Here is a 27,119-nt window from a genome sequence, read left to right as displayed (position 1 = left end):
GCAAAAGGTGTGGGAATCTTATTTTGATATTGTGAGGAAATGTGAGGGAAAGATTTGAGAATCTAGTTTCGTTTCATTGGGAAAATGTAAGCAAAAATTGTGGGAGTCCTATTTTATTGTGAGGAAGTGTGAGGGAAAGATTTGGGGATCTAGTTTTGTTTAAATGAGAAAATGTGAGCGAAGGATGTGGGGATCTAGTTTTGACCATATGAGGGAAATGTGAGTGAAAGATTTCGGAATCTGGTCCTGAAACGTGAGAGGAAGATCTGGAGGATCTACTGTTGTTTAGATGAAGAAAAATGTGAGCAAAATAGGTGAAAATCTAGGGTTAGGGTTTTGATAACATGGGGAAACGTGAGTGAAAGATTTCGGAATGTAAAACTGAACATAGAAGGAAATGTGTGAGGAGGATCGAGGGATCCACTGTTCTTGTGTCAGACTAACTGAATCAGTATCACTTTCGGTTGCAGTGCTGATGTAGTTTCTGCATTCAGGAAGTACAAGATCCAGCTCTGTAGTAGTACCATGCTCATCGGTAAGTCCAGACTACACTTGTAATTCTCTCTGTAATGTGCTGTTTTTACTTTAACCATTGACGGATCTGGACTGCTGGAGATATTTGTTTAGATATAAGAGCAGTTTAAGAAGTACAGGTGGGTAAAAGACAAACTTTTGGGGTGTTTGGTTGGTGACAGTGAAGTTGATCAGTCGGACAGTAACAGAATGTTAACAGTGAAGTCTTTCTAAATAAAACAGGTTTGAATAAACTATAACATTAAAGCCACATCAGTAAAACTAGTTTGAATTTGAAAACTCATGTTTTAATGTTACTTAGATTCATTCGTTGTGAATTGTAAACTGTGTTTGAACGATGCACTAATTGACGCTTATTTAACCAGGCTTATATATTTTAAACATGTCACAGTATTAAAGTACTAATTCGCTCATTTGAATCTGATTTTAAACCAAATCTGGGGTCTTGTTTTTGCTTGTTTATTTTATTAAACACATTTCATTTTCAATTTCCGCTTTGGACAGTCCTCCACAGCGCTAACCTACTTAGCTTTGTGTGCGTCCCAAATTAACCCATCTGTCTACCCTAGGTACTAGACCGGAAAAGTCCGATGGGAGCACACGAAAGATTCACATTCAAAATTAAAACCACCTCCTTGCTTCTACACTCACTGTCCATTTTATCAGCTCCACTTACCATATAGAAGCACTTTGTAGTTCTACAATTACTGACTGTAGTCCATCTGTTTCTCTGCATGCGTTGTTAGCCCCCTTTCCTGCTGTTCTTCAATGGTCAGGACCCCCACAGGACCACTACAGACCAGGTATTATTCAGATGGTGGATCATTCTCAGCACTGCAGTGACACTGACATGGTGGTGGTGTGTTAGTGTGTGTTGTGCTGGTATGAGTGGATCAGACACAGCAGCACTGCTGGAGTTTTTAAATAGCGTGTCCACTCACTGTCCACTCTATTAGACACTCCTACCTAGTTGGTCCACCTTGTAGATGTAAAGTCAGAGACGATCGCTCATCTATTGCTGCTGTTTGAGTCGGTCATCTTCTAGACCTTCATCAGAGGTCACAGGACGCTGCACATGGGACGCTGTTGGCTGGATATTTTTGGTTGGTGGACAATTCTCAGTCCAGCAGTGACAGTGAGGTGTTTAAAAACTCCATCAGTGTCTTATCCACTCATACCAGCACAACACACACTAACACACCACCACCATGTCAGTGTCACTAAAGTGCTGAGAATGATCCACCACCTAAATAATACCTGCTCTGTGGTGGTCCTGTGGGGGTCCTGACCATTGAAGAACAGGGTGAAAGCAGGCTAAAACAGTATGTAGAGAAACTGATGGACTACAGTCAGTAGTTGTAGAACTACAAAGTGCTTCTATATGGTAAGTGGAGCTGATAAAATGGACAGTGAGTGTAGAAACAAGGAGGTGGTTTTAATGTTATGGCTGATCAGTTTATGTGTAAAAGTGTATATGTACAACCCTAAATCAGAAGAAGTTGGTGCAGTATGGGAAATGCAAATAAAAATTCATGACAGAAACGGTAGTTACTGGTTACACAAGATTCATCAGTTCACAAGTTTAATGTCAAACAGTGGAAAATTTAATATCTCCAATTCACCTCACTTGCATGTCTTTGGACTGTTGGAGGAAACCGGAGCTCCCGTAGAAAACCCACACAGACATGGGGAGAACATGCAACTCCACGCAGAAAGAACCCAGACCGCCCTACCTGGGGATCGAACCCAAGAACTTCTTGCTGTGAGGCGACAGTTCTACCCACTGAGCCACTCCTTATCACAGCACTATCAAGGGTACATTATCAAAGGTACATTAGCGTGGACTTATACAAAGGCATCAATCTTGGATAGGGTACAAAGGAAACCAACTCGTCACATGGTATTACACACTCCAACATGTACCTAATTACTCAAGCACTTACACCTATGGGCAGTTTAACACAGTTAATTCACCTTCTGCATGTTTTGGCTGGTGAAAGGAAACTAAAGTACCTGGGGAATATACACAGACGTGTCAGAACTCCTCACTTACAGTGACCTAAAGCCAGGTTGTCTGATCATGCTGTGTGGTACCCTTTCTATCGGTTGTGCTATCATGTGACCCTAATATTAATCATTATTATTATAATAATATAAAGTGGGGTGATTAGGTGATGTTCTATGATGGATTGGCGCCCTGTATCTGTTATTTTTGGAGAGTCTCTAGACCCACTGAGCCCATGATGAGGATAAAGTAGTTCCTGATGAATAATAATAATGATTGAATAATTAAAGCAGAACCATAAGTAGGTTAATCCTTCATGGCTGTCATGGCTCTCTTGTTAAACAGGGAACCATGGCCGGGACGTCGAGCTTGCACATCATGAAGCCCACAGACCTCATTAAGAAGAAGCCTCTGGATTATGGCGGCTTTGGTGAGGTGTTCCTGTGCTACCATAAAACACTGGGACATGTGGTGTTGAAGACCGTCTACTCTGGACCTTTAAATCATGCACATCATGAGTGAGTATAGACTTTATATTGTAGGGTTGTGGTAGCTCAGCGGTTAAGGCGCTGGTCCAGTCATCAGAAGGTTGCTGGTTTAAGCCCCACCACAGCCAAGTTGCCACAGTCGGGCCCCTAAGCCAGCCCTTCAGATTCTTGCATTGCATTCAGTCACAACTGTAAGTCCCAAATCAGAAAAAGTTGGGACAGTATGGAAAATGCAAATAAAATAAAAACACAGTGTTCCTTTGACTTTTATTTGATTGTAGACAGAATGAACCTGAGATATTTCATGTTTTATCTCCTCAACTCACAGAAACTATGTGTTTTTAGTATTTACATTTTCCATGCCGTCCCAACTTTTTCTGATTTGGGGTTGTAATAAAAGTGTCTGAAACCCAATATTTCACAAAATTGATTAAAAAAAAAAAAAAAAACATCCATGCAAAATAACAGGCGGGTCACTGATTGATGATAGCCATTTTAAATTGCTCATTAAAAGGTCCTCTGGTGCATGCAGTATATGAATAATCCACCAAGTGGCACATGTATCTAATTGTATACATCAGGTTTTTCAGGAAAACAATACACCTACTGATAATGTAGAGGTCTCTAAAACTCGTGTATCAAATATGATACTCTTGGTGTTATAGGACTAACAAATCACAGATTTTAGAATCACAGAACTGTCAAAATGGGCAGTGATAGCTCAGAGTGTAAGGTACTGGACTAGTAGTTAGAAGGTTCCCGGTTTAAGCCCCGCCACCACCAAGTTGCCACTGTTGGGTTCCTGTTCAAACTCACTAATGACAAATGTGACAAACCTGGAATTGAAACACATTCATTAATTGTTTGTTTTTTCATTGATTTATCCTATTGAGAGTTGCGGTGGGTACAATTCAGGGGGTGAAAGGTAGGAAACACCCCAGACAGGTCACCAGTCCATCACAGGGCAAACTGTGGGAGGAATCCGGAGCTCCTGGAGGAAACCCATGCACACATGAGAAGAACATACACAGAAAGGACCTCGACAGCTCCACGTTGGGATTGAACTCAGGACCTTCTTGCTGTTTCAGCCGCCTGGCTGAAATTTTAATAATTAAAAGGAGTGTCCCAAAACTTTTGTCCTAATAGAGTTGTGCAGAATTCAGCATAGCAGTGTGTTTACTAAAGCTTTCAGCACAACATTGTCAACAGCCGGCAACGTCTACGTTTCCTGTTTCATTTCCAAGGCTGCTGGTTGCAGTCGTTTCTCACTCTTCCTCAAACTAAACACTGCGCACAGATCGAAAGTGTGAATTGGGGAACTAAATGCAGGAACAGTATTTCCCAGTAATTTTACAGCTTGGTGAATGTTTTTGTTGTTTTGACCACAGGATTTTTGGCCAAAAGTATGTGCACACCACTTCTGTTTTTTTTGGCAAGTTACTCAGATACCAAAATCAGCAAAGCATCCTCACATCATTACATTATCTTCACCATGTATATAAAATAGACCAAAGGATAAAGACAAGATAAAAAAAAGACATATATAATACCCAGTTTCTGCCATTAAATGACACACGTGTTTAACATGGCGTAAAAATCCCCCCCCCCCCCCCCCCCCCCCCCCCAAAAAAAAAATCAGTCACCTGTTGGTTCAATGTTTTTGTCGTGGTATGCTCTGAGCTTTACGCCAGATGTTCCAAGACCCAAGTCTTCCAAAAAAAACTGTTCTTGGGCAGCTCAGGAGGCGCAGCGGTAAAATTCGCTAGCCTACCAGAGCTGCGGCTACATGAACAACGATTGGCTGCAATTACCGGTGCAATTACGTACGACCTCTGCTGGCTGATTGATGGCGTCTGCACAGAGTAGAGGAATAATGCTACTCAGGGTGAGGCTCTCTGTGCACAGGGCTGATCTGCATATGAACTCACCTCGTGCAGGTGAAAAGATGCAGTCGGTACTGCGCACATGCCGGAGGAGGTGTGTCAGTTGTGTCAGAAGCTTCTCTGTCAGCAGTGGAGGGTTGTATCGGTAGAGGTGAAGCGTAACGCAATCAGGGTAATTGGATATGACTTGATTAGGGGAGAAAATTGGGGGGGGGGATACTGTTCTTGCTTTTGATTCCACAATTCACACTTGCTGCGCCACCTTGAGCATTGTGCACTGTGCAGATTTGCCGCTCGGTTTTTCCGCTTCCTGCTGCGCTCAGTTCAGTTTGATTGAACTTTGACCCAGTTTGCCGCTGACCTATTCAAACTGCCCCAATGAGACAAGTTGTTTATATGACGTGTGACAAGTGATGCACACCTGAACCCTGAACGATTTATTTCCACTTTATTGGCTTTAATTCCAATTTAGGAGCTACGTAGCTCTTAAATAAGATTAATTATTATTATTCACCTTTAGATTAACAAAACAGTTACGTTTCATGAAGCCACTTTATTCTTTGCTGAGTTTTTATCTTCTCACAGCTTCAAATGACGACACTGGCAGAGCATCCTTGTTTAAACTAAAATATATTTCATGAAAAACTTGTTGTCAAGTCAAGTTTATTTATAAAGCGCCTTCATAAGACCTTGAGGGTCATCCAAGGCGCTGTACAATAAAATCAGAACAATAATAAAACAGATCAGTTGGAACAATAATAAAACAACCCAGTGAAATAAAATGAAGTAAAAGACATATAGCAAAATAAAATCAGAGTAAATAAAACAGAAAAAGCCATGCTACAACCCAAAAGCCTGTGAAAATAAATAGGTCTTCAAGTTGGATTTAAAACGATCAGTTGTAGGGGATAATAAAAATTAATTATCTTAATTATTGTCTTAATAAAAAGTGGCAAGCTGTTCCAAAGTTTTGGAGCAACCACAGAGAAAGCCCGGTCACCTTTGGACCTCATCCGAGAGCGTGGGACAGTTAAAAGCAACTGATCATAGGATCTTAAGGTTCTGGAGGTAGAGTGCGGGCAAATAAGATCCGAGATATAGGATGGGGCTACACCATGGAGAGCCTTAAATACAAATAAAAGAACCTTAAATTCTACACGATATTTTACTGGTAGCCAATGAAGGCAGGCCAGGATGGGTGAAATGTGCTCCCTGTTCTTTGTACCTGTGAGTAACCGAGCAGCTGCGTTTTGAACAAGCTGCAAATGGGACAGTGTGGACTGGCAGATCCCAAAATAAAGAGAATTACAGTAGTCAATGCGAGAGGAGATTAAAGCATGGGTGACGGTTTGCAGATCTTTAAAAGACAGGATGTTTTTTATTTTGTCGAGTTTTCGGCTGGTGATGGTTGTGACTAAACCATCAATACAGTCAGTCAACATTGTGGATTGTTTTCAAGCTTTGCGCTCAGTAGCACAGCCAGCAGAAAGCAGTTTTGTTGTTTATCATGTGAAAGGCAGACTGCATTCACATATAAATTATATAGTCATTTTAAATCCTGCTATTTTACACATGTATCTTAGACTGAGATCAAATAACACTTTAACACTGGTACTAATATTGTCTTAATAACGTGTAATAAAATGTGGTTTATGTGCATTTAGAAAGAAATCTCTGCTGGAGGAAGGCAATCTGATGAACAGCCTGAACCATGAGCGTGTGGTTAAATTGCTCGGCGTCATCCTGGAGAACGGAGTTCACTCACTTGTCATGGAGCTCATTCCAAAGGGCAATCTTATGGTTATGCTGCAGAAAGTAAGAATGATGCACTTGTTAATGAATCATTCATAAACACAATTGGTTTTTTTTGGATGGGGGTGGGGTACATTTCATTATCACAATGCTGAATTGACAGTTTTATGAAGACAAAAAAGTCTGATAAGTTAGGGTGGTATACAGAGTCAATTCAGTAAATTGCTGCCTAAACCTGGTTCAATTACTTCATTCTACAAGTCATTTTAGTTCAGTCCTCTGTAACCCTTTATATCATGGATAACTTTAAAAACAAACCATGTGATGCACAGAGATTGTGAGATTGAAGGTTTGGGTTCATGGCTGTTAGCTACTCTTTTGGAAAGAAGTATTTATTAGTGGTGGTAAATTCAGTTCATTTTATGGGTTAATCAGTCACTCAGTAATGGGATCCAGATCACTTGAGTCACTGACATCTTGATTGTGATTGATTGGATGAACTGCATGAAAATGCACTCATCTTCTGTAAATACATTTTTCTCTCTTAATTCTCTTGGCACCTCACACTTCTCTTGTCAGTGACAAGTTGACACTTTTTTCTAAGTGGAATCTTGATCATGGGGGATGGGGACAAGGAGGGGGGAGAGGGGGTGGACTCACCTACCAATCAGATGGGTATATTAATGGGTCAAGGGGGATGGTCAACAACAAATTGCCATGGTAACTTGACCCAGTCAGGCAGCCACAGTGGCACCAAAACAAACAGTCAATAAATTGGGGAAGGGCTATAATACTCTCTAAGTGGTACAGTCCTAAAGTAGCCTGTAAGAATTTGCATTTTAATAATAATATAACTATATTTTGTTGTTTTGCTTACAAGAAAATATGCTGCATTACTAATCTATACCACTACTACTGATAATAATAATAATAGCATGTGCATAAAATCAGCCACATAACGAACACCAGTGTGTTTAACCGCTTGTTTATTGGAATATTAAACGTATTACTTAGATTCACAGACTGGAGTGAAGTCGGTTCAGCCAAATCATCTGAGTCCGCGGTGTTTCGGTGAGCCTGCTCTCTCGCTTTGTGTACTTAGCAGCAGCCAGTCAGAGGACTCATAGGATCCGGGTTAATTGAGACCTGGGACTCGTGATTCCTGATTCAGTACAAAGATTCGAATCATTAACCCGGATGATTCAGGAACCGCCCAGCTCTATTATTTGTATACCTTTGTGTATATATCCCCTTCATAATTTTATATGTGCAGTTCGAATTAAATAAGTATTATAACTCTAAACCTTTCTAGTGAGATTTTGCTTTAAGTCTGTATCAGTTGAATCATACATCAAAATACCCTCTAAACAATACCTGTATATATCGAACAGATGGTGCTAGTTTATGTAAGTTACTGTGTATATTTTTTGTATTTAGTGTGTATCATAACTGTGAGGGACTATGCACCAAAGATTTTCACTCACCTTTCACACCTGTGTTAATGTGACGTGACAATAAAGTGATTTGATTTGATTTTTGATCAATTAGAAGGCATTTATGATCCTAATACATTGATATATTTTCTTAAACAAAACTAGGTTGTTGTTCCTATATCCATCAAAGGAAGGATCATTCTGGAGGTCCTTGAAGGAATGGTTTATCTAATCAAAAACAACGTCATTCACAAGGATCTGAAACCAGAAAACATCTTGGTGGATGAGAAGTTTCATATAAAGGTACAGTAATATTTCTGTCACCTCTATAAATACATTTACAATTGCTGTATATAGCAGATACTTTTATCCAGTGGCAACTTGGTAGCGATGATGTTCAAACTGGCAACCTTCTGATTAAAGTCCTGACGTCAGCCCTGCTGAACAGCTTTGGAATTAACTGGAACATAAGCTGCGGCTTTCTTTACCAACATCAGTGCCAGTCATACAAATGCCGCATCCTTTCACATAATGGGCACAAATTCCCGAAGACGTACTTCAAAGTCTTGTGGGATGTCCAACAAGCCATATAGTGTACTTAAAAGTCTTTTCAAGGAAAATTCTTTTCAAGTAAAGCAAGCACAGTGGTAGCTCAGTGGTTAACATACTAGACTGGAACCCAGATGGTTGCCGGTTCAAGCCCCACCACCAAGTTGCCACTGTTGAGCCTCTGAGCAAGGCCCTTAACCCTCAATTGCTCAAATTGTACTCAGTCACAACTGTAAGTTGCTTTGGATAAATGCTAAATGTATAAAAACTGTTGATCCCTTAATGACCAAATTGTAGTACAGTTTTTATGCTGGTGAGGTACTATAGATATCTGTTTAGTCTGGTGTCAGAGGACAAACATGTGTTTCTGTTGGTAAGGTAGTACTGGTGTTAATGCTAAATAGCAAAATAGGGGGAAAAAACAGCATGAATGTAGTGAATACTTCATACTTCATTCATCAAGAACTAAAATTACTTTTACTTTATAGTTTAAAAAACATGTTGTATTCATTATTTTTCTATTTTTATTTCCAAAAATTCTTTATGATGGACTCCCAACATTGTAACTTGAAAGTAAGGTGGTGTACCTATAATAATAACATTAAAAAGTGTGTGTGTGTGTGTGTGTGTGTTTGGAATAGATTGCTGACCTTGGACTGGCCACATGGCAGACGTGGAAATCCCTGTCCCGCCGTAGTAAGAGTCGTGGCAAAAAATCTTGTATGGAAGAATCCGGGACGCTGTGCTACATGGCCCCAGAACACCTGAAGAGCATTCATACCCAATTTACTGAAAAATCAGATGTCTACAGCTTTGGCATTGTCGTCTGGGTCATCATGACCACCCATGAGCCATATGAAAGTAAGTGAGATTATTACCTAAGAATTTGCACTTTTCTTACTGATCCAAATTGCAAACTGTGGCATTTTGGTGCCTGACTGCGTTAAACGCATTTCGATGGCCGAGCAGATTAGGGAAGTGCTCGGACTCTAGCCTAAGGACTCGTGACTCGACTCGGACTCGTATTTTGTGACTTCTAAACATCTCTGGGTGCCACTCAGCGATGTCCACCATCAGGACCAGGGTTCAATCCTCACCTTTGGCTAGTGTCTAAGGAGTTTGGCGAATTCTTTCTGTGTTTGTGTGGGTTTGCACCAGGTTCTTTGTTCTCCTGTCACCTCCTGAAACATGCGTTTGGTAGATTTGCTTCATTAAAGTGTGTTTTGCACTGTACCTGTACAGGGTGTATTCGTGACAGTTGAGCACAATACACAGCACAGCCTACCTTAACGGTTGAATGTAAACCTAGAACATCCAGCGACGGTGCGAGGCTTCATGTCTCAAATACAGAAATACTGGTCTGTGTTTGGACACACCCACTCCTCTGCGTCCACAGATTTGTTTGCGAGTTTTCCAAACTAAGTTACCTAAGTCGTGAGTCGTGTTTTTAGCGACTAACCGATTACTAACTGAATTGCTGTAGGATTGCTAGCACTTGAATGCTAGAGCTTGAAGGTTTTAGCTTTTTATATTTCTCTTACATTTTCCTCACACCAGCTCATTGTCTACATATCATTTCAGTTGCCAGCAGTCAAGCGCAGATCTCCAACTGTGTCTGTCAGGGCGACCGGCCCAATGAAAGCCTCATTCCAGACAGTGCGCCAACAGAGATGAGCAGTCTTATGAAAAAATGCTGGGATCAAGACCCTGTAAAACGACCAACTTTTCAAGGTGTGTTGGTTACACTTATCACAAATCAACTTATCAACTTTATTACTTGATTTCTGTAAATACACCGATCAGCCATAATATTAAAACCACCTCCCTGTTTCTACACTCACTGTCCATTTTATCAGCTCCACTTACCATATAGAAGCACTTTGTAGTTCTACAATTACTGAATGTAGTCCATCTGTTTATCTACATACTTTTTTAACCTGCTTTCACCCTGTTCTTCAATGGTCAGGACCCCCACAGGACCACCACAGAGTAGGTATTATTTAGGTGGTGGATCATTCTCAGCACTGCAGGGACACTGACATGGTGGTGGTGTGTTAGTGTGTGTTGTGCTGGTATGAGTGGATCAGACACAGCAATGCTGTCCACTCGCTGTCCACTCTGTTAGACACTCCTACCTAGTTGGTCCACCTTGTAGATGTAAAGTCAGAGACGATCGCTCATCTGTTGCTGCTGTTTAAATGGGTCATCTTCTAGACCTTCATCAGTGGTCACAGGATGCTGCCCACAGGGCGCTGTTGGCTGGATATATTTTTGGTTGGTGGACTATTCTTAGTCCAGCAGTGACAGTGAGGTGTTTAAAAACTCCAGCAGCGTTGCTGTGTCTTGTCCACTCATACCAGCACAACACACACTAACACACCACCACCATGTCAGTGTCACTACAGTGCTGAGAATGATCCACCACCCAAATAATACCTGCTCTGTAGTGGTCCTGGGAGAGTCCTCACCATTGAAGAGCAGCATGAAAGGGGGCTAATAAAGCATGCAGAGAAACAGATGGCCTACAGTCAGTAATTGTAGAACTACAAAGTGCTTCTATTTGGTAAGTGGAACTGATAAAATGGACAGTGAGTGTAGAAACAAGGAGGTGGTTTTAATGTTACGGTTGATTGGTGTATATGCTAATTCCTAATGTGAAGCATTCAACACGTTCAAAAAAGTTTAGATTCGTTTTAAGATTTGTGGAATTATGAAAACTAAACAGGTGAATAAGTAACAGGTGATGCTGTCATGATTGGGTATAAAAAAGTATTTTCTGGTTAAACCAGACCCATGGTGACAGGATGCTTTTGACCAAAAATAAATGATTTTTTTTATTTGTTACCATATTTAACAATATATTTGTTTGTTCTTTACAGAAAGCTTTGCAGAATTTTTGCCTTTTTACAGGCAGAAGTTAGAGGGAGACGTGAATAAGGATTTGGAAGGACTTATGGTATGTGATAATGTCTGATAATGAGTCAGATGTTCTGTGAATTTACTTTCAAATTTGTGCTGTAAATGGTTTCTACCACCAGAGTGCATAGCACTGTCGCCTCACAGCAAGAAGGTCCTGGGTTTGATCCCAAGGTGGGGTGGTTCGGGTCCTTTCTGTGTGGAGTTTGCATGTTCTCCCAGTGTCTGCGTGGGTTTCCTCCGGGTGCTCCAGTTTCCATTGTGCAAAGACGTGCAAGTGAGGTGAATTGGAGATACAAAATTGTCCGTGACTGTGTTTTATATAACCTTGTGAACTGATGAATCTTAACTACTGTTTCTGTCATGAATGTAAGCAAAGTGTGTAAAACATGACATTCAAATCCTAATAAACAATAAACAAACAACCTCCAAAGCTATTTAGATAGAAGGGTTTTATTACTGCCCAAATATTCCATAATGCAATTCAGTTACATTATGTACATGGGTCAATGACAAACATTTTTGTCTCCAGTTTAAAAGCAAAAGAAAATACCCATACCATGATGCCACTTCAACACATACTTTTGTTTTAATTTCTAAAAGTAACAATCCTACAGAAAGCCTTAATGCAGCAGATGTTAAAGCAATAATATTCAACCTACACTAACAACAAGTATATACTATTAGCAATTCTGTAGCCTAGAAAATAATAGCATAGATCACCATCATGGTTTACTGAGTTTAAGTTCAGGTTTTTTTAATTTATTATTTTCTTTATGCATTTTCTCCCGACTTTTTAGTGCGTCCAATTGCCCGATTGCACACTAATGCTGACCCCCGCTCTGATTTGAGGAGAACGAAGCTAACCCACGCCCCCCTCCGACACGTGGGCAGCAGCCGTATGCATTTTGTCACCCACACTAGGCGATAGCATATATGCGATTCAGCCTTGTGTACGGAGAGACACACCCTGATCCGCACTCTTTCCCCACCTCTGATGTATTACGATGTATTACGAATCCCAGCTCTGGTGCGCTACCGTGTGTTTTTACCGCTGTGCCACCTGAGCAGCCAGTTCAGGTTTTAAGTCATCACTGGAACGTTCAGTGGGACTGTGTTCTTTGCTCAGATGAAACCAAAATAGCGCTTTTGGGCAGCAAACACCAGTGGTAGGTTTGGTGCACACTCAAAAATAGCCATGCTGAAAAGTACCCCATTCTTTACATATCTTATTTGGATATGTACGCTGGATGCCCTTCTTGGCGCAACCCTCCTATTTATCCTGGCTGCACTGCATTGTGAACACCCCCCAGTGGCTGGGTTCACGTAACGCCATGCGTCTTTTGTGTTTGTGAGCCCAGCCTGGGATTTCGAACACTTGGAACTCAGGCACTGCCGTTACCACGCCACACAAGCTTACCATTAATTCCGTCAGGTACCAGCAAATACTACATTGAAACATGACTGCTTTAGCCTAGAAGCTTAAACTGGGCTGTGCTTGGATCTTCAAGCAGGATGACAATCTAAAGCACACCTCAAAAGCAACACAAGTTGGTTCACTGAACACGTAATCAAGTTTTTGCCATGGCCGTCCCAGTCCCCATGGAATACCCCATGGAATACCAGTAGGATGAGCTGAAGAGGAGACTCCACAAGCGTAGACTCTGTTTGTAGATTTTGGATGGAGGAATGGTCTCAGATCTCTTACCCTGTCTTCTCCTGTCTCATTGACTGTCACCACAACACCATATGAACTATTTACATTTTTAAATAAGATGATTGATTATTAAATAATTTTGAAAATGGTAAAATGACAATTCTATTAAATTACAATTAAATCCACAACACAAAGTTTGCAAAAAGTCCAGAAGTCTGAATACTTTTTAGAATCCACAGTGGAAGTCCCATTTCTGTTTCATTTCTCATTAAGTCACTCTGTTAAGAAATTTGCTGTACATTGTTTGTAAGCCTGTCTTGAAGAAATCATTCAAATGTACCTATTTTGTATTCTTATGCAGGACACGTATGAAGGTCCTATATCAGAGCTGGAAGAGAATATGAAAGTCCTTACAACAGAACCGGAAAATGCTCCTGCAGGTAACTGTTACCCCCGGTAGCAGAAGTTATACTTATGTGTAATGTACAGAGTACTGGCTACAGAAGTCTATAATAGTCCATTATAGTCTTACTATGATGTTTGATCTGTTTCATTGGAATCATGATTTATGTACCCAGCTGTGCCCCAGAATCTATAAATTATAGTCATTTTAAGTAATTAATTCTGACCAGAAAAACCCTGATCTAGATCACTGAGCAAAGTCAGACTGTAGTCTGGAAACGGTGACGCAAGGTGGTTATTTGTACGTGGTATTGTACAGGTATTTAACTAAACACAGCAAAAATAAGAGGTATTTGATGTTTTACCTTATAAACTATAAAAATTAATGTAAATGTACATTAAATCCTAATTTTATATTTGCAACACATCACATTCAAAAACGGTTTGTAAGTTCCTTACATTTACTTTGACTTTTATTTCATTGCAGACAGAATAAACCTGAGATATTTCATGTTTTGTTACCAAACAAACCAAGTGATTTAGTGTTTCAGCTTTTATTTTGTCCCATTCTTCCTGCAAACACGTCTTAAGATGTGTAACAGTACGTGGTCGTCATTGTTGCATTTTTCGTTTTAATTTCTCCACACATTCTCTATTGGGGACAGGTCAGGACTGCAGGCAGGTCAGTCCAGTACCCGTACCCTCTTCTTCCACAGCCATGCCTATGTAATGTGTGCAGCATGTGGTTTTGCATCGTCTTGTTGAAAAATGCATGAACATCCCTGGAAAAGACGACGTCTTGAAGGCGGCACATGTCACTCTAAGATCTCAATGTACTTTTCTGCATTAATGCTGCATCACAGAAGTGTAAATCTACGTGGCACAGCCCCATACCATGACAGACCCTGGCTTTTGGACTTGTTGCTGATAACAGTCTGGATGGTCCTTTTCATCTTTGGTCCGGAGCAAACGGTGTCCAGTTTTTCCAAAAAAGACCTGGAATGCTGATTCATCTGACCACAATACATGTTTCCACTGTGTGATGGTCCATCCTATATGCCTCAGAGCCCAGAAAAGTTGATGCAGCTTCTGGACATGGTTAACATAAGGCTTCTTTTTTGCACAGTAAAGGTTTAAGTGGCATTTGTGCATGTAACTCTGTATTGTAGTGCTTGACAAAGGTTTGCTAAAGTAATCCCTCACCCATGTGGTTATATCAGCTGTTGTTGAGTGGCGGTTCTTGATGCAGTGCCGTCTGAGGGATCGAAGATCACAGGTGTTCGGCTTAAGCTTGCGCCCTTGGCCTTTACGCATTGAAATTCCTTCCCCTGTTTGGAATCACATCGTTATTTACTTTTTTCACCTCTGGAGCCCCTGGAGCCAAGAAGTACTACATAATGAAAATATTATAATTTCTTTAAAAGTGCTAATTTGACACACTGTTTAGTTCAAATGTGTGCAGTTTGGGATGCAGTATAAATACAACTGATAATTCATTTGAATCTTTTCTCATGTCTTCCTATTTTTTATGTATAAGGACTGAACGCGCCATCCTACCCGGCACGCACCGGTGACTCCCCCACTCCTCTCAGAAGCACAAATATGGAGCCCATAGAAGCAAGCCTGGAGGACATGAATCTCCTGTCTACAGATAATCTTCAAGTGGATGCTGTGCCTGCCAATCATGCCACCCCTGCCATTTCCCTCAGTTCTCCTCCTGCCAACCTGGAACAGAAACTGCAGCAGGAGTTTAATTATCACAAACACGGCAGCTACACAGCGGAGCAGCAAAACCTCCCTCCACACAACAGCCCCGGATTGTCTCTGCCTGGTTACAGGTGTGGTACAGACCTTCCACAGCAAGTGTCCTCCGTGCAATCCTGGACCAAACCGAACCCTGTAGCCGAACTGGGGTTGGCTACCTCACTATCACCATCTCAAGAGGCATTTTCCAGACCGGATTATGGGAGCCACATGTCATTACCAAACTCACAATTTGAACCCTACCAGTACCAGAAACCGCCGATTGAACGTACACATTCGTACCCTGACAACATTGCAGATACAAGAAAAATGATGTACTCACAGCCAGAAACAGGTACACACATGCATATACAGTGGGGCAGTGTTGGTTAAATCTGGGTACTGATACTCAGGAGGTATACTTATGAGAAATTCTATAGGACTAAATGTTGCCCCAATGTCATTTGAAAAAGACTGTGGTAATGTGAAATGTCCTTTGGACAGACGGGGAATTAGAGCTCTGTGCTCATATAAAACAAAACAAAGATAAATAAGAATACACAAATCATAAAGGAGGCTCATTGATGTTTTGGGGTTGCTTTGTTTTTTCCGATATATACCGATCAGCCATAACATTAAAACCCCCTCGTTTCTACACACATTGTTCATTTTATCAGCTCCACTTACCATATAGAAGCACTTTGTAGTTCTACAATGACTGACTGTAGTCCATCTGTTTCTCTACATACTTTGTTAGCCCCCTTTTCATGCTGTTCTTCAATGGTCAGGACCACCACAGAGTAGGTATTATTTAGGTGGTGGATCATTCTCAGCACTGCAGTAACACTGACATGGTGGTGGTGTGTTAGTGTGTGTTGTGCTGGTATGAGTGGATCAGACACAGCAGAGCTGCTGGAGTTTTTAAATACTGTGTCCACTCACTGTCCACTCCTACCTAGTTGGTCCACCTTGTAGATGTAAAGTCAGAGACGTTCGCTCATCTATTGCTGCTGTTTGAGTTGGTCATCTTCTAGACCTTCATCAGTGGTCACAGGACGCTGCCCACAGGACGCTGCCTACGGGGTGCTGTTGGCTGGACATATATTTGGTTGGTGGACTATTCTCAGTCCTGCAGTGACAGTGAGGTGTTTATAAACTCCAGCAGCGCTGCTGTGTCTGATCCACTCATACCAGCACAACACACACTAACACACCACCACCATGTCAGTGTCACTGCAGTGCTGAGAATGATCCACCACCTAAATAATACCTGCTCTGTGGGGGTCCTGACCACTGAAGAACAGGGTGAAAGCAGGCTACAAAGGTATGTAGAGAAACAGATGGACTACAGTCAGTAATTGTAGAACTACAAAGTGCTTCTATGTGGTAAGTGGAGCTGATAAAATGGACAGTGAGTGTAGAAACAAGGAGGTGGTTTTAATGTTATGGCATATACGTATATTTATATGGCTTATATTATCACATTACAGGACTGTATTTGCGAAAAATACCAGATACAGATAAAATATGTGAATATGATTTCATTGTGTTATGAAGTTATCTTCAGGATCCTTTTTTTTACTGTGTATTTAATTGTCTGATTTAGAGTAAAGTAACCAAACATTGTACAATGTTAAATTCTAGGTGGATCTTTATACATCAACAATTCCAGCGGGATCCAAATAGGAAACAACAACACGATGCACATCCGTGGTCTGGACAGCGGCTCTACTAGCTCACAGTCCGGTGCATCGTCTTCCAATAAGTATATAGACCTACTAAAGAAATATGGTAAGTCATGTCCGCATTCACTTATTATTAAAGCAATAAGCCACGAGAGGCCGTGCATTACTGTGATTTTAGCACGGGGATGACGCCTAAAACTTCTTTCCCCGTGCTAAAATCATAACAGTAACGCACGGTCTCGAGTGGCTTATTGCTTTTATAAAACGGCGGTCAACATAAAATATAATAAATACAACAATGTTTAATTCATAAATGTATTTATTGTGTATAAACTTACAATAAAGCATTCTTCCGCGACGCAAAATAGTTCGATTAACAGTGTTGCTAGGCAACATGAGGGCGAAAATAACATTAATTTTTTCTATTCAGTGGCGTATTAATATGGAATGATGTGAGGTGGTCCTAGGTGTGCGTTTATCGGGGATTTTACAACGGCTTCGAACGCAGCTCAGCCAATCAGATTTTAGGACCGGAACTATCCGTTTTATAATTATGATTTTGTCTTTATTCATTATTTTATTTCATTATTTAGGGTTCACTTTAAAGGATTTGATCAAACTTAACTCTATAATAGAATAGAATGCCTTTATCTGTCACATTTACATATACACATATACTCCTATGTACAATGAAATTCACATCCCTTTTTCTTCATATCCCAGCTTGTTTCACCCCTGGAGACAATAACTAAAGGGCCAAGCTCATAACAGTGGCTGCATGGCAGAGCCAGAATTCAAACAACCTTTCGATTGATAGCCCAACAATCTAACCACTAGGCTACCACTGTCCCTGGAAAGTCACCAGCTGTAGTTAATCATAATCACTATCAAGAAATTCAGAGGTCAAGCCACGAAGTACATTTGAAGAACATTCTACATTTAAGGCCGCTCAGGTGGCGCAGCGGTAAAGTACGCTAGCGCACCAGAGTTGGGGTTTCGAATACATCGCATCGAATCTCAGCTCTGCCTTTCCGACTAGGCTGGGTGGCAGCATGAACAACGATTGGCTGTTGTTCAGGGTTAGAGGGTAAGAAAGTCGGATCATAGGTCCTCATAACTGGTGCAACTGCGGCCCCTGCTGGCTGACACAAGGCTGAGGAATAATGCTGATGGGGGCGTATGTCAGTTGAGAGGCGTCCTCAGTCAGCGGTGAAGGGTCGAATCAGTATAGAGGATGCAATCAGGGTAATTAGACACAACTAGATTGGGGGGGGGAATTGATCAAATACACTGATCAGCTATAACATTAAAACCACCTCCTTGTTTCTACACTCACTGTCCATTTTATCAGCTCACATACCATATAGAAGCACTTTGTAGTTCTACAATTACTGACTCTAGTCCAATGACTGCAGTGACAATGACATGGTGGTGGTGTGTTAGTGTGTGTTGTGCTGGTATGAGTAAATCAGACACAGCAGCGCTGCTGGAGTTTTTAAATATCGTGTCCACTCATTGTCCACTCTATTAGACACTCCTACCTAGTTGGTCCACCTTGTGGATGTAAAGTCAGAGACGATCACGCATCTATTGCTGCTGTTTGAGTTGGTCATCTTCTAGACCTTCATCAGTGGTCACAGGACGCTGCCCACGGGGCGCTGTTGGCTGGATATTTTTGGTTGGTGGACTATTCTCAGTCCAGCAGTGACAGTGAGGTGTTTAAAAACTCCATCAGTGCTGCTGTGTCTGATCCACTCATACCAGCACACCATCACCATGTCAGTGTCACTGCAGTGCTGAGAATGATCCACCACCTACCACAGTGAGTGTAGAAACAAGGAGGGGGTTTTAATGTTATGGCTGATCAGTGTATAATGCAAGCAGTTGAGGTTTATCAGGTTGTCAGGTTCCCAACAGAGGCAGTTTGGCACTGGTGAGGCTTGAACCAGCAACCTCCTGGTCAATAGTACAATACTTCTGAGCTAACAATATTATACCAACTTAAAATATGTGAAAGCTGGCTACAAACAGCACCCATGGGCTTGTCCTCATCCCTGTGTTTTGCTGGCAAGTTCTATAACTTCTATAACTTTAAAATGAATGTTTCAGAAATTGGCTTGATATTGGATTTAGTTCTTTTGGAGGGGCTTTATCATACTGGTGTACTTTTTTGTGTCCTTTTCTGTTTGCTAAATGCATACAGCTTAGCACTGATGCAATTCCTAGTGTCCATACTGTAATGCATGGTTTCAATAGTGAACAGTAGTGACACAAAGCACCTGCATCTTCTAGATAGATTTCTTCTGATGCTATGGTGCAGCAAGGTCTACTCTAACGACGCCTCCCTCCCTTAAGTCAAAAGAACAGTGGTAGCCTAGTGGGTAGAGCTTTGGGCTATCAACCGGAAGATTGGCGGTTCAAATCCAGGCTCTGCTATGCAGCCACTGTTGGGTCCTTGAGCAAGGCCCTTAACACTATCTGCTCCAGGGGCGCCGTACGATGGCTGAACCTGCGCTCTGACCCCTGTATATGTACAGTATATATGACAAATAAAGTATATTTATCTTTTTTTTTTAAATCCCACACACATTCTTCAGATATTTAAGTCTAATCCTGCTAAACTATTAGACCCAAACAAAAGAGTGAACCTTTAGCCCATATTGTAACAGCAGAATTCACCGTGATGATTTTCACCTGATCTTTGCTTCTTATCCAGGGGACCATGCTGTCACTGAAGACCATCTGAATCTGGTTCGTCAGAACTTGGGCTCCAGTTGGAAAAGCTGTGCCAGAAACCTGGGCCTCACCAATTTGGATTTAGAGACTATCGAGCACGATTATGAGCGTGACGGCCTGAATGAGAAGGTGCACCAGATGCTGATGCGTTGGAAGATGAAGGAGGGGTTTCAAGGCTGCACCGTGGGCAAACTGTGTCGTAGCCTGCATGGCTATGTCAATCCAAAAGTGCTTGTTGATCTACTGAACATATCTAACAACTGCCCTGCTCCTTAGTTGCCATTCTGGAGATCCATTTTTCTCATGAATTATGATGAATAAGAGGATTGGGGGAGGAGGTGTTTGTTTTTGTGGTGTTTTATATGTCTATCAAGTTGTATGACACTTTTGTATTGTAGATAAGGGAATTTGTCATGTGCTCTAATATGTGCCTTAATATGAACCAGTGTCTTCAGTGTCCTGATCATAGACTAGCACCCGTCACCTCCTACAAGTGTGCAGTCGGTGGCCGCTTCTTTATTACCGTTAGCGGTGGATTTTCACAGAAAGCCGAACCACCATACTGAGATTTACGCTATGCTCTTTGGGAATCATCCACCACTTGTGCCACCGGACAGCAGAGATTGTGTTTTGCACAGCTAATTGTGTCAACTGGACACCTGACCACTGCTGAGAACCTGAGCTCTCCAGTGTGGTAGGTTAGCATGTTAGACCGGTGCACCAAACAAAATCCAAACAAGATAAGAACCAGTTTGTAATGGGTTAAAGGTTTGGTGATTTTACTAGCCAGTCAGTGTCCCACTTTTTAGCCATGCTTGTCAATCCAGCCCCACACAGATATAGTGTTTAGTCAAAGAGAACAAAGACAACAGTCTACTGGTCAAGCATTCAGACCTGGACTTCTGTCCTGGTCAGTGTGAGTGTTGACCATTGTTTAAAAACCCAACACATGGATATATTTTTTTTTGTTTGTTTGTTTTGTTTATGCATTTTCTCCCTTTATCTCCCAACTTCAGCACATCCAATTGCCCGATTGCGCCATGCTTCCTCTCCACCAATGCCGATCCCCGCTCTGATTGAGGAGAACGAAGCTAACCCACGCCCCTTCCGACACATGGGCAGCAGCCGTATGCATTTTGTCACCTACACTTGACGAGTACATATGCAGATCAGCACTGTGTACAGAGAGACACACCCTGATCAGCGCACTCTTTCCTCACCTCTGTGCGGGTGCCATCAATCAGCCAGCAGAGGTCGTAATTGCATTAGTTATGAGAGAGTCCCTATCCGGCTTAATATCCCACCCCTATATGAACAACAGGCCAATCGTTGTTCATGTGGCTGCTCAGCCCAGCCGGCAGGCAGAGCTGAGACTCGATACGATGTATTTTAGCGTGTGTTTGAGGGGGTGTTTTTGTCCTTTTTGCAGTTTGTTTAACACACCATTATTTCTCATTGCTGCTCTTGACGTCTTCTGCAGACACACCAGTCTGGCCAAAGACTAAACATCCTGTTATATGCCAGGTACTGAACCAGTAGACATTAATTAATGTGAATGCATGTGAATCATTTGTTGTCTGGACAATGTATGTTTAAATGCATGTGTGTTTGGGAATATTTACACTCCCAGTACAATAGTTTACTTCCTATTTGAAACCTTGCTTGTGGATCTTTAATGGAAGTTTTTGGGGATGCACTGGTTCAGAAAAAAACCCTGAGTTGGTGTTTTGTTAGTAATGGATGGCGTGTGTCCTTTATCTCTCATGGGTTCTGAGCTGGGACTTGATCTGATGACAGTAGATCATAATAAGGGTATCGTCAACCTAGAAGAGACAATTTTAATGAGGAAACGATCCATTATATTGATTAAATGTTTTAGTATGTTTCTTATTTGCCTGCATTATTTACACAGAAAAAATATGTAATTGTTTATGCAGATTTTTTGTAATTCCACAAGTTTAATGTCAAACACAGTCATGGCCAATTTTGTATCTCCAATTCACCTCACTTGCATGTTTTTGGACTGTGGGAGAAAACCCACACAGACACAGGGAGAACATGCAAACTCCACACAGAAAGGACCCGGACTGCCCCACCTGGGGATCGAACCCAGGACTTTCTTGCTATGAAGTGACTGCTACCCACTGAGCCACCATGCTGCCCCAAACAAATTATATTAAACATGTAAGACAAAAAATACATGCTGTGAACCAGTATTTTTTCCTTTTCCAGTGTCTTATACACTATATGTCCAAAAGTATTCAGACACCTGACCATGAGCTTGAGGCTTTTCACAAGACTTTGAAGTATGTCTGTGGAAATTTGTGTCCATTCAATCAAAAAAGCGTTTGTATGGTTGGCCACTGATGTTGGTTAGAAAAGCCTTCAATTTTTTTTTCTATTTTATTTATGCATTTTCTCCCAATTTAGTGTAGTAAATTTGTCTTCCACTTTTGGGGGATCCCTGATTGCAGTTGAGGTGGGTATATTGCTGTTCACGCCTCCCCCGACCTGTGCGCAGCCCTTAGTGGAACCCTTTGTCACCTATGCACTCTGCACAGGCTCCTCTCTATCTGCTTACACAGCGTTTGAAGACCCCACCCACATAGTCCGGTCATCCCACCCTAGCAGAAACGTGTCTGCTGCAAACACTGCCAATTATGATGCTAATGCCCGCTAGATGGCGCACAGCCGACTGGTGGCAAAACCAAGTTTCGAACCGAGGAGTTCAGAATCTCGGCGCTGGTGTGCTAGCGGAATATCCCGCTGCGCCACCTGGGTGCCAGAAAAGCCATCATTTGATGTTTCAGTTCATTCCAGAGCTGTTCAGTGGGGCTGAGGTCAGGTCTCTGTGCAGGTGAGTTTTCTTCATGTCTTCTGCATGTCTTGCTTTCTTCACAGGGGTCTAGTCATGCCAGAACAGGAAAGGGCCTTCCCTAAACTGTGGCCGCAAGGTTGTAAGCATATTATTTCCTTTATGTAATTGATTTTTTACATTTCTTAGCAGTTGTGGCTGAAACATGAGTTGAAAAATTAGAAGGCGTGTCCCAATACTTTTGTCCATGTAGCGCATTTTACATATGTCAGAAGATCAAACTTCTATTAATGTTACACAAAGACTCAAGTCAGTCCAAATGTTTTTAATAAATTTCATTTATTAAATGAAAAAATGCTGTTCAGACCCACCTGATGCTGTGTGAAAAAATAATTGTCCTCTTAGCTTAGCTTAGCCTCTTAGCAGTCCTTGGTTTGGCTAGACTGCTATCTCTAGAAATGTTCAAGGTTCATTTCAAGCAAAAAGCTTCTTCCCAAAAAGCCAATCATGTCTGGATGCTGACAGCTTTTCTTCATCTTAAATATCTCACAGTGATTGGGGAAAAAATAGGACGTGTCTTTTTCAGGCATGTTCAAAATTTTGTGATTTATATCAAGAATACAGGCAACCAGATGAAACAGCTGTCAGAAGATGAGGACATGACTGAAGGTATAAAGGTATTACATACAACCATCCAGAGATGTTCACAAGTCACAAAATACGAGTCTGAGTCAAGTCAAGAGTTTTTAGACTACAGTCCGAGTCAAGTCACGAGTCAATATAATAAACACAAAACATATATTGGAAATGTAGCGTAGAAATAAATATTATATGTAAGTTCAGATAAATAAAAAAAACAACAGATTAGCAACTGTATTTAGCCGTTTTACTTAGTGCCTTTACTTTCCTAGTCTTTGTGCAAATTAATGTAATTTCCGTAACAAGAATGTACCAGTTAAAAGCTTCAACTGATACGTTTTGTTTTCATTGCAAAACCAAAGTGCATGAAAAGTCACGGCACAGCGGCCAAAATCCAAAACACAGCAAAAAAATCATAACCACTGCTTACCTTAGCTTATGTTCTTCCAGATGCTATTAAATTTATAAGCGTGTGTCCCACTAGGAATATAATCCGTTATTTTGTAAATGTGCTTATAATTAAAAACATCCCAACTTCCCGGCTGTGAAGTAAAACACGAACTCGTTAGAAAGCCAATCAAGCGTTTCACTGACAATCATCTGTGTGACGCTGCAAACTGAATAAATGCAAATAACAGCATTTCTTACAAAAAATTAAAATCAGGTCTGATTGGTTCAGAAAGCGCTCTTTCAACCATTAGCACCAATTTTGTAGAAGGGTTCCATTCCACCAAGTTGTTCCTGTGAAGTGCACTATGTATTCCACCATTTTAAGTGAGATTCCAATCCAAAGGGAATGAAAAAGTTCAAATGAAGTAAACTTCAAATATAATTGTCACACGTAACTAATGTTAACACATGCTGACGCTAAGAACTCTGGTTGTTTACGAGTCGCAGACTCGAGTCTCCATTTCTGGAACCATCTACCAGGATACTAACATAAACCATGGGGACGAGCACATATAAGGACCAAACTCAATTTGTGCTTTCAAAAATCCTGTTATTGAGAAATGTAACATAGAATAATTGCCAGTTAACCCATAAGATACCGGACCCAGTTCCCCACATAGGAAAATTATGAGGGATCTAAAACAGACCAAATGGATCTCAAAGAACACATTTCTTTAAGTTTTTTTAAAGTGCTGCCCCCCAGTGTCAAAATCTGTAATGTTACATATATGTCACATTGGGTGTTTATAAGTAAACTGTAATGTTACATATATGTCACATACAGGGGTTGGACAAAATAACTGAAACACCTGGTTTTAGACCACAATAATTTATTAGTATGGTGTAGGGCCTCATTTTGCGGCCAATACAGCGTCAATTCGTCTTGGAGATGACAAGTCCTGCACAGTGGTCAGAGGGATTTTAAGCCATTCTTCTTGCAGGATAGTGGCCAGGTCACTACGTGATGCTGGTGGAGGAAAACGTTTCCTGACTCGCTTCTCCAAAACACCCCAAAGTGGCTCAATAATATTTAGATCTGGTGACTGTGCAGGCCATGGGAGATGTTCAACTTCACTTTCATGTTCATCAAACCAATCTTTCACCAGTCTTGCTGTGTGTATTGGTGCATTGTCATCCTGATACACGGCACCGCCATTGGATGCACATGGTCCTCCAGAATGGTTCGGTAGTCCTTGGCAGTGACGCGCCCATCTAGCACAAGTATTGGGCCAAGGGAATGCCATGATATGGCAGCCCAAACCATCACTGATCCACCCCCATGCTTCACTCTGGGCATGCAACAGTCTGGGTGGTACGCTTCTTTGGGGCTTCTCCACACCGTAACTCTCCCGGATGTGGGGAAAACAGTAAAGGTGGACTCATCAGAGAACAATACATGTTTCACATTGTCCACAGCCCAAGATTTGCACTCCTTGCACCATTGAAACCGACGTTTGGCATTGGCACGAGTGACCAAAGGTTTGGCTATAGCAGCCCGGCCGTGTATATTGACCCTGTGGAGCTCCCGACGGACAGTTCTGGTGGAAACAGGAGAGTCGAGGTGCACATTTAATTCTGCCGTGATTTGGGCAGCCGTGGTTTTATGTTTTTTGGATACAATCCGGGTTAGCACCCGAACATCCCTTTCAGACAGCTTCCTCTTGCGTCCACAGTTAATCCTGTTGGATGTGGTTTGTCCTTCTTGGTGGTATGCTGACATTACCCTGGATACCGTGGCTCTTGATACATCACAAAGACTTGCTGTCTCGGTCACAGATGCGCCAGCAAGACGTGCACCAACAATTTGTCCTCTTTTGAACTCTGGTATGTCACCCATAATGTTGTGTGCATTGCAATATTTTGAGCAAAACTGTGCTCTTACCCTGCTAATTGAACCTTCACACTCTGCTCTTACTGGTGCAATGTGCAATTAATGAAGATTGGCCACCAGACTGGTCCAATTTAGCCATGAAACCTCCCACACTAAAATGACAGGTGTTTCAGTTATTTTGTCCAACCCCTGTATATATAGTAAACATATACCTCATTTAAAATAAAAAAAATAATCTTCCCCTTTTTGTTAATAATACAGATTTTTATTTTTATTTGCATTTCTACACCACTGTTGGGTAATCCAAACAAATGAAATGCTGAAGTGAAACACAATTTAACAACTCAGCCTAAGCCAAATGGTAAAGTTTGAAAAAATTCCTTTCTTCAGTGAAGAAAAGATGCACATCATATTTCTCAGAGAGGGTGGTGTTTGCATTGACTTTGCAGATTTTACAATGACTATGCTTGTCACAGTTCACAGGACAGTGTGCAACCTGGTCTCTGCAAACATCAGTTGGAACTTCAACACAGACTCTCTTTGGTGGTGGTTGAGGAAGTGTGGCATTAAATTATGATCGACTCTTTTGTGAATGCACAACAATCAGGATAGTGGCAAACTTTGCTTGGAAGGTTCTATATTTAAATGGCTTTTGGACACCAAGCAGTGTATAGTCACGGCGGTAGATCATGCATTAACAAGGTCTAACATGATGGATTACCACAGGTAAAGGTACCATCTCCGCGACCTCATGGGGTACTTTTGCCTTGCAATGTACTGTATGTCTGTATGTATGTCCGAATCATCAGACCCACTTGAATCATCACTCTCCACGTCTTTTTACCTGTGAGTGTAATCAAGGTCTTCGGAGTTTTCATCTGAGCTATCTTTACATCCTTCAAACTCACTGTCATTACCAGTGATGATCTTAAGTGCATCCTGAAGACTGTATTGCTTCTTGGTATTCATGCTACAAGTAAACTGACATTGAAACAGGATCAACATGTTTCCTTTTTTATTAGGTAAACCATTTCTGCTAAAACCAAGGTGCAGTTGCAGTACTGACATGCAAAAGTTGTTTCATAATACATTTTTATAATAGTTTAATTGATTATTATTGATTACTTAATTGATTAATTGATTATAAAATTAATTTATTCGTTTAAATATGCTTTAAATAAAACAACAGAAAATATATTGACTCAAAGTAATTGAATCAGTTAAATTAATTAAGCAGCTCATTAGCATTTTTCTTTTTGTGACACAGGTCACGTTTTTTTGCAGCTATTTTAAGGTTAAAATCTCTGTAACATATGTCACAACAATAATTTTGTAATCTGTTTTATATTAATTAGTTACAAAAAGGGGGTCAGAGTGTGTCATATGTAATATAAAACATGTTATTAAAGCATTAGAATTGTTAAATGAGTTGAAACTCATTTTAGTAACAAAAAACACTCTTTTAAAATGATCTGATTTTGTATCATGCACTAACCATGCACACCACCATTTTGGAAATGAGGTCACATGAACACAAATTCTCACATATGTCACATTGAAACTTTATAAGAACAAAGTGAAGAATAAAGCTGTATAAAGAA

The 27,119-nt window shown here is 41.1% G+C and overlaps 1 protein-coding gene across 1 annotated transcript; it reads left to right on the top strand.

Annotated features, from left to right (window-relative positions):
* The first annotated feature begins 470 nt into the window (after window positions 1-470).
* ripk1l (receptor (TNFRSF)-interacting serine-threonine kinase 1, like) lies at window positions 471-21,982 on the top strand. The gene is made up of 11 exons (XM_062994406.1): window positions 471-535; window positions 2,885-3,057; window positions 6,575-6,725; window positions 8,261-8,398; window positions 9,286-9,505; window positions 10,226-10,375; window positions 11,524-11,600; window positions 13,579-13,657; window positions 15,157-15,717; window positions 17,007-17,153; window positions 19,764-21,982. The coding sequence occupies exons 2-11, from the start codon at window positions 2,891-2,893 to the stop codon at window positions 20,057-20,059; spliced, it is 1,986 nt and encodes a 661-aa protein (XP_062850476.1). The 5' UTR covers window positions 471-535; window positions 2,885-2,890; the 3' UTR covers window positions 20,060-21,982.
* Window positions 21,983-27,119: the final 5,137 nt, after the last annotated feature.

This window comes from Trichomycterus rosablanca, chromosome 4, assembly GCF_030014385.1.
Source record: "Trichomycterus rosablanca isolate fTriRos1 chromosome 4, fTriRos1.hap1, whole genome shotgun sequence".
NCBI lineage: Eukaryota > Metazoa > Chordata > Actinopteri > Siluriformes > Trichomycteridae > Trichomycterus > Trichomycterus rosablanca.
This window is presented reverse-complemented; position numbering and strand designations above follow the sequence as displayed.

Bases quoted from the DNA above. Each gene is read 5' to 3' on its own strand.
- ripk1l (XM_062994406.1), top strand. From the start codon at position 2,891: ATGGCCGGGACGTCGAGCTTGCACATCATGAAGCCCACAGACCTCATT. The intron at 9,506-10,225 runs GTAAGTGAGATT...ATATCATTTCAG, and splicing joins CACCCATGAGCCATATGAAA to TTGCCAGCAGTCAAGCGCAG. The intron at 13,658-15,156 runs GTAACTGTTACC...TTTATGTATAAG, and splicing joins ACCGGAAAATGCTCCTGCAG to GACTGAACGCGCCATCCTAC.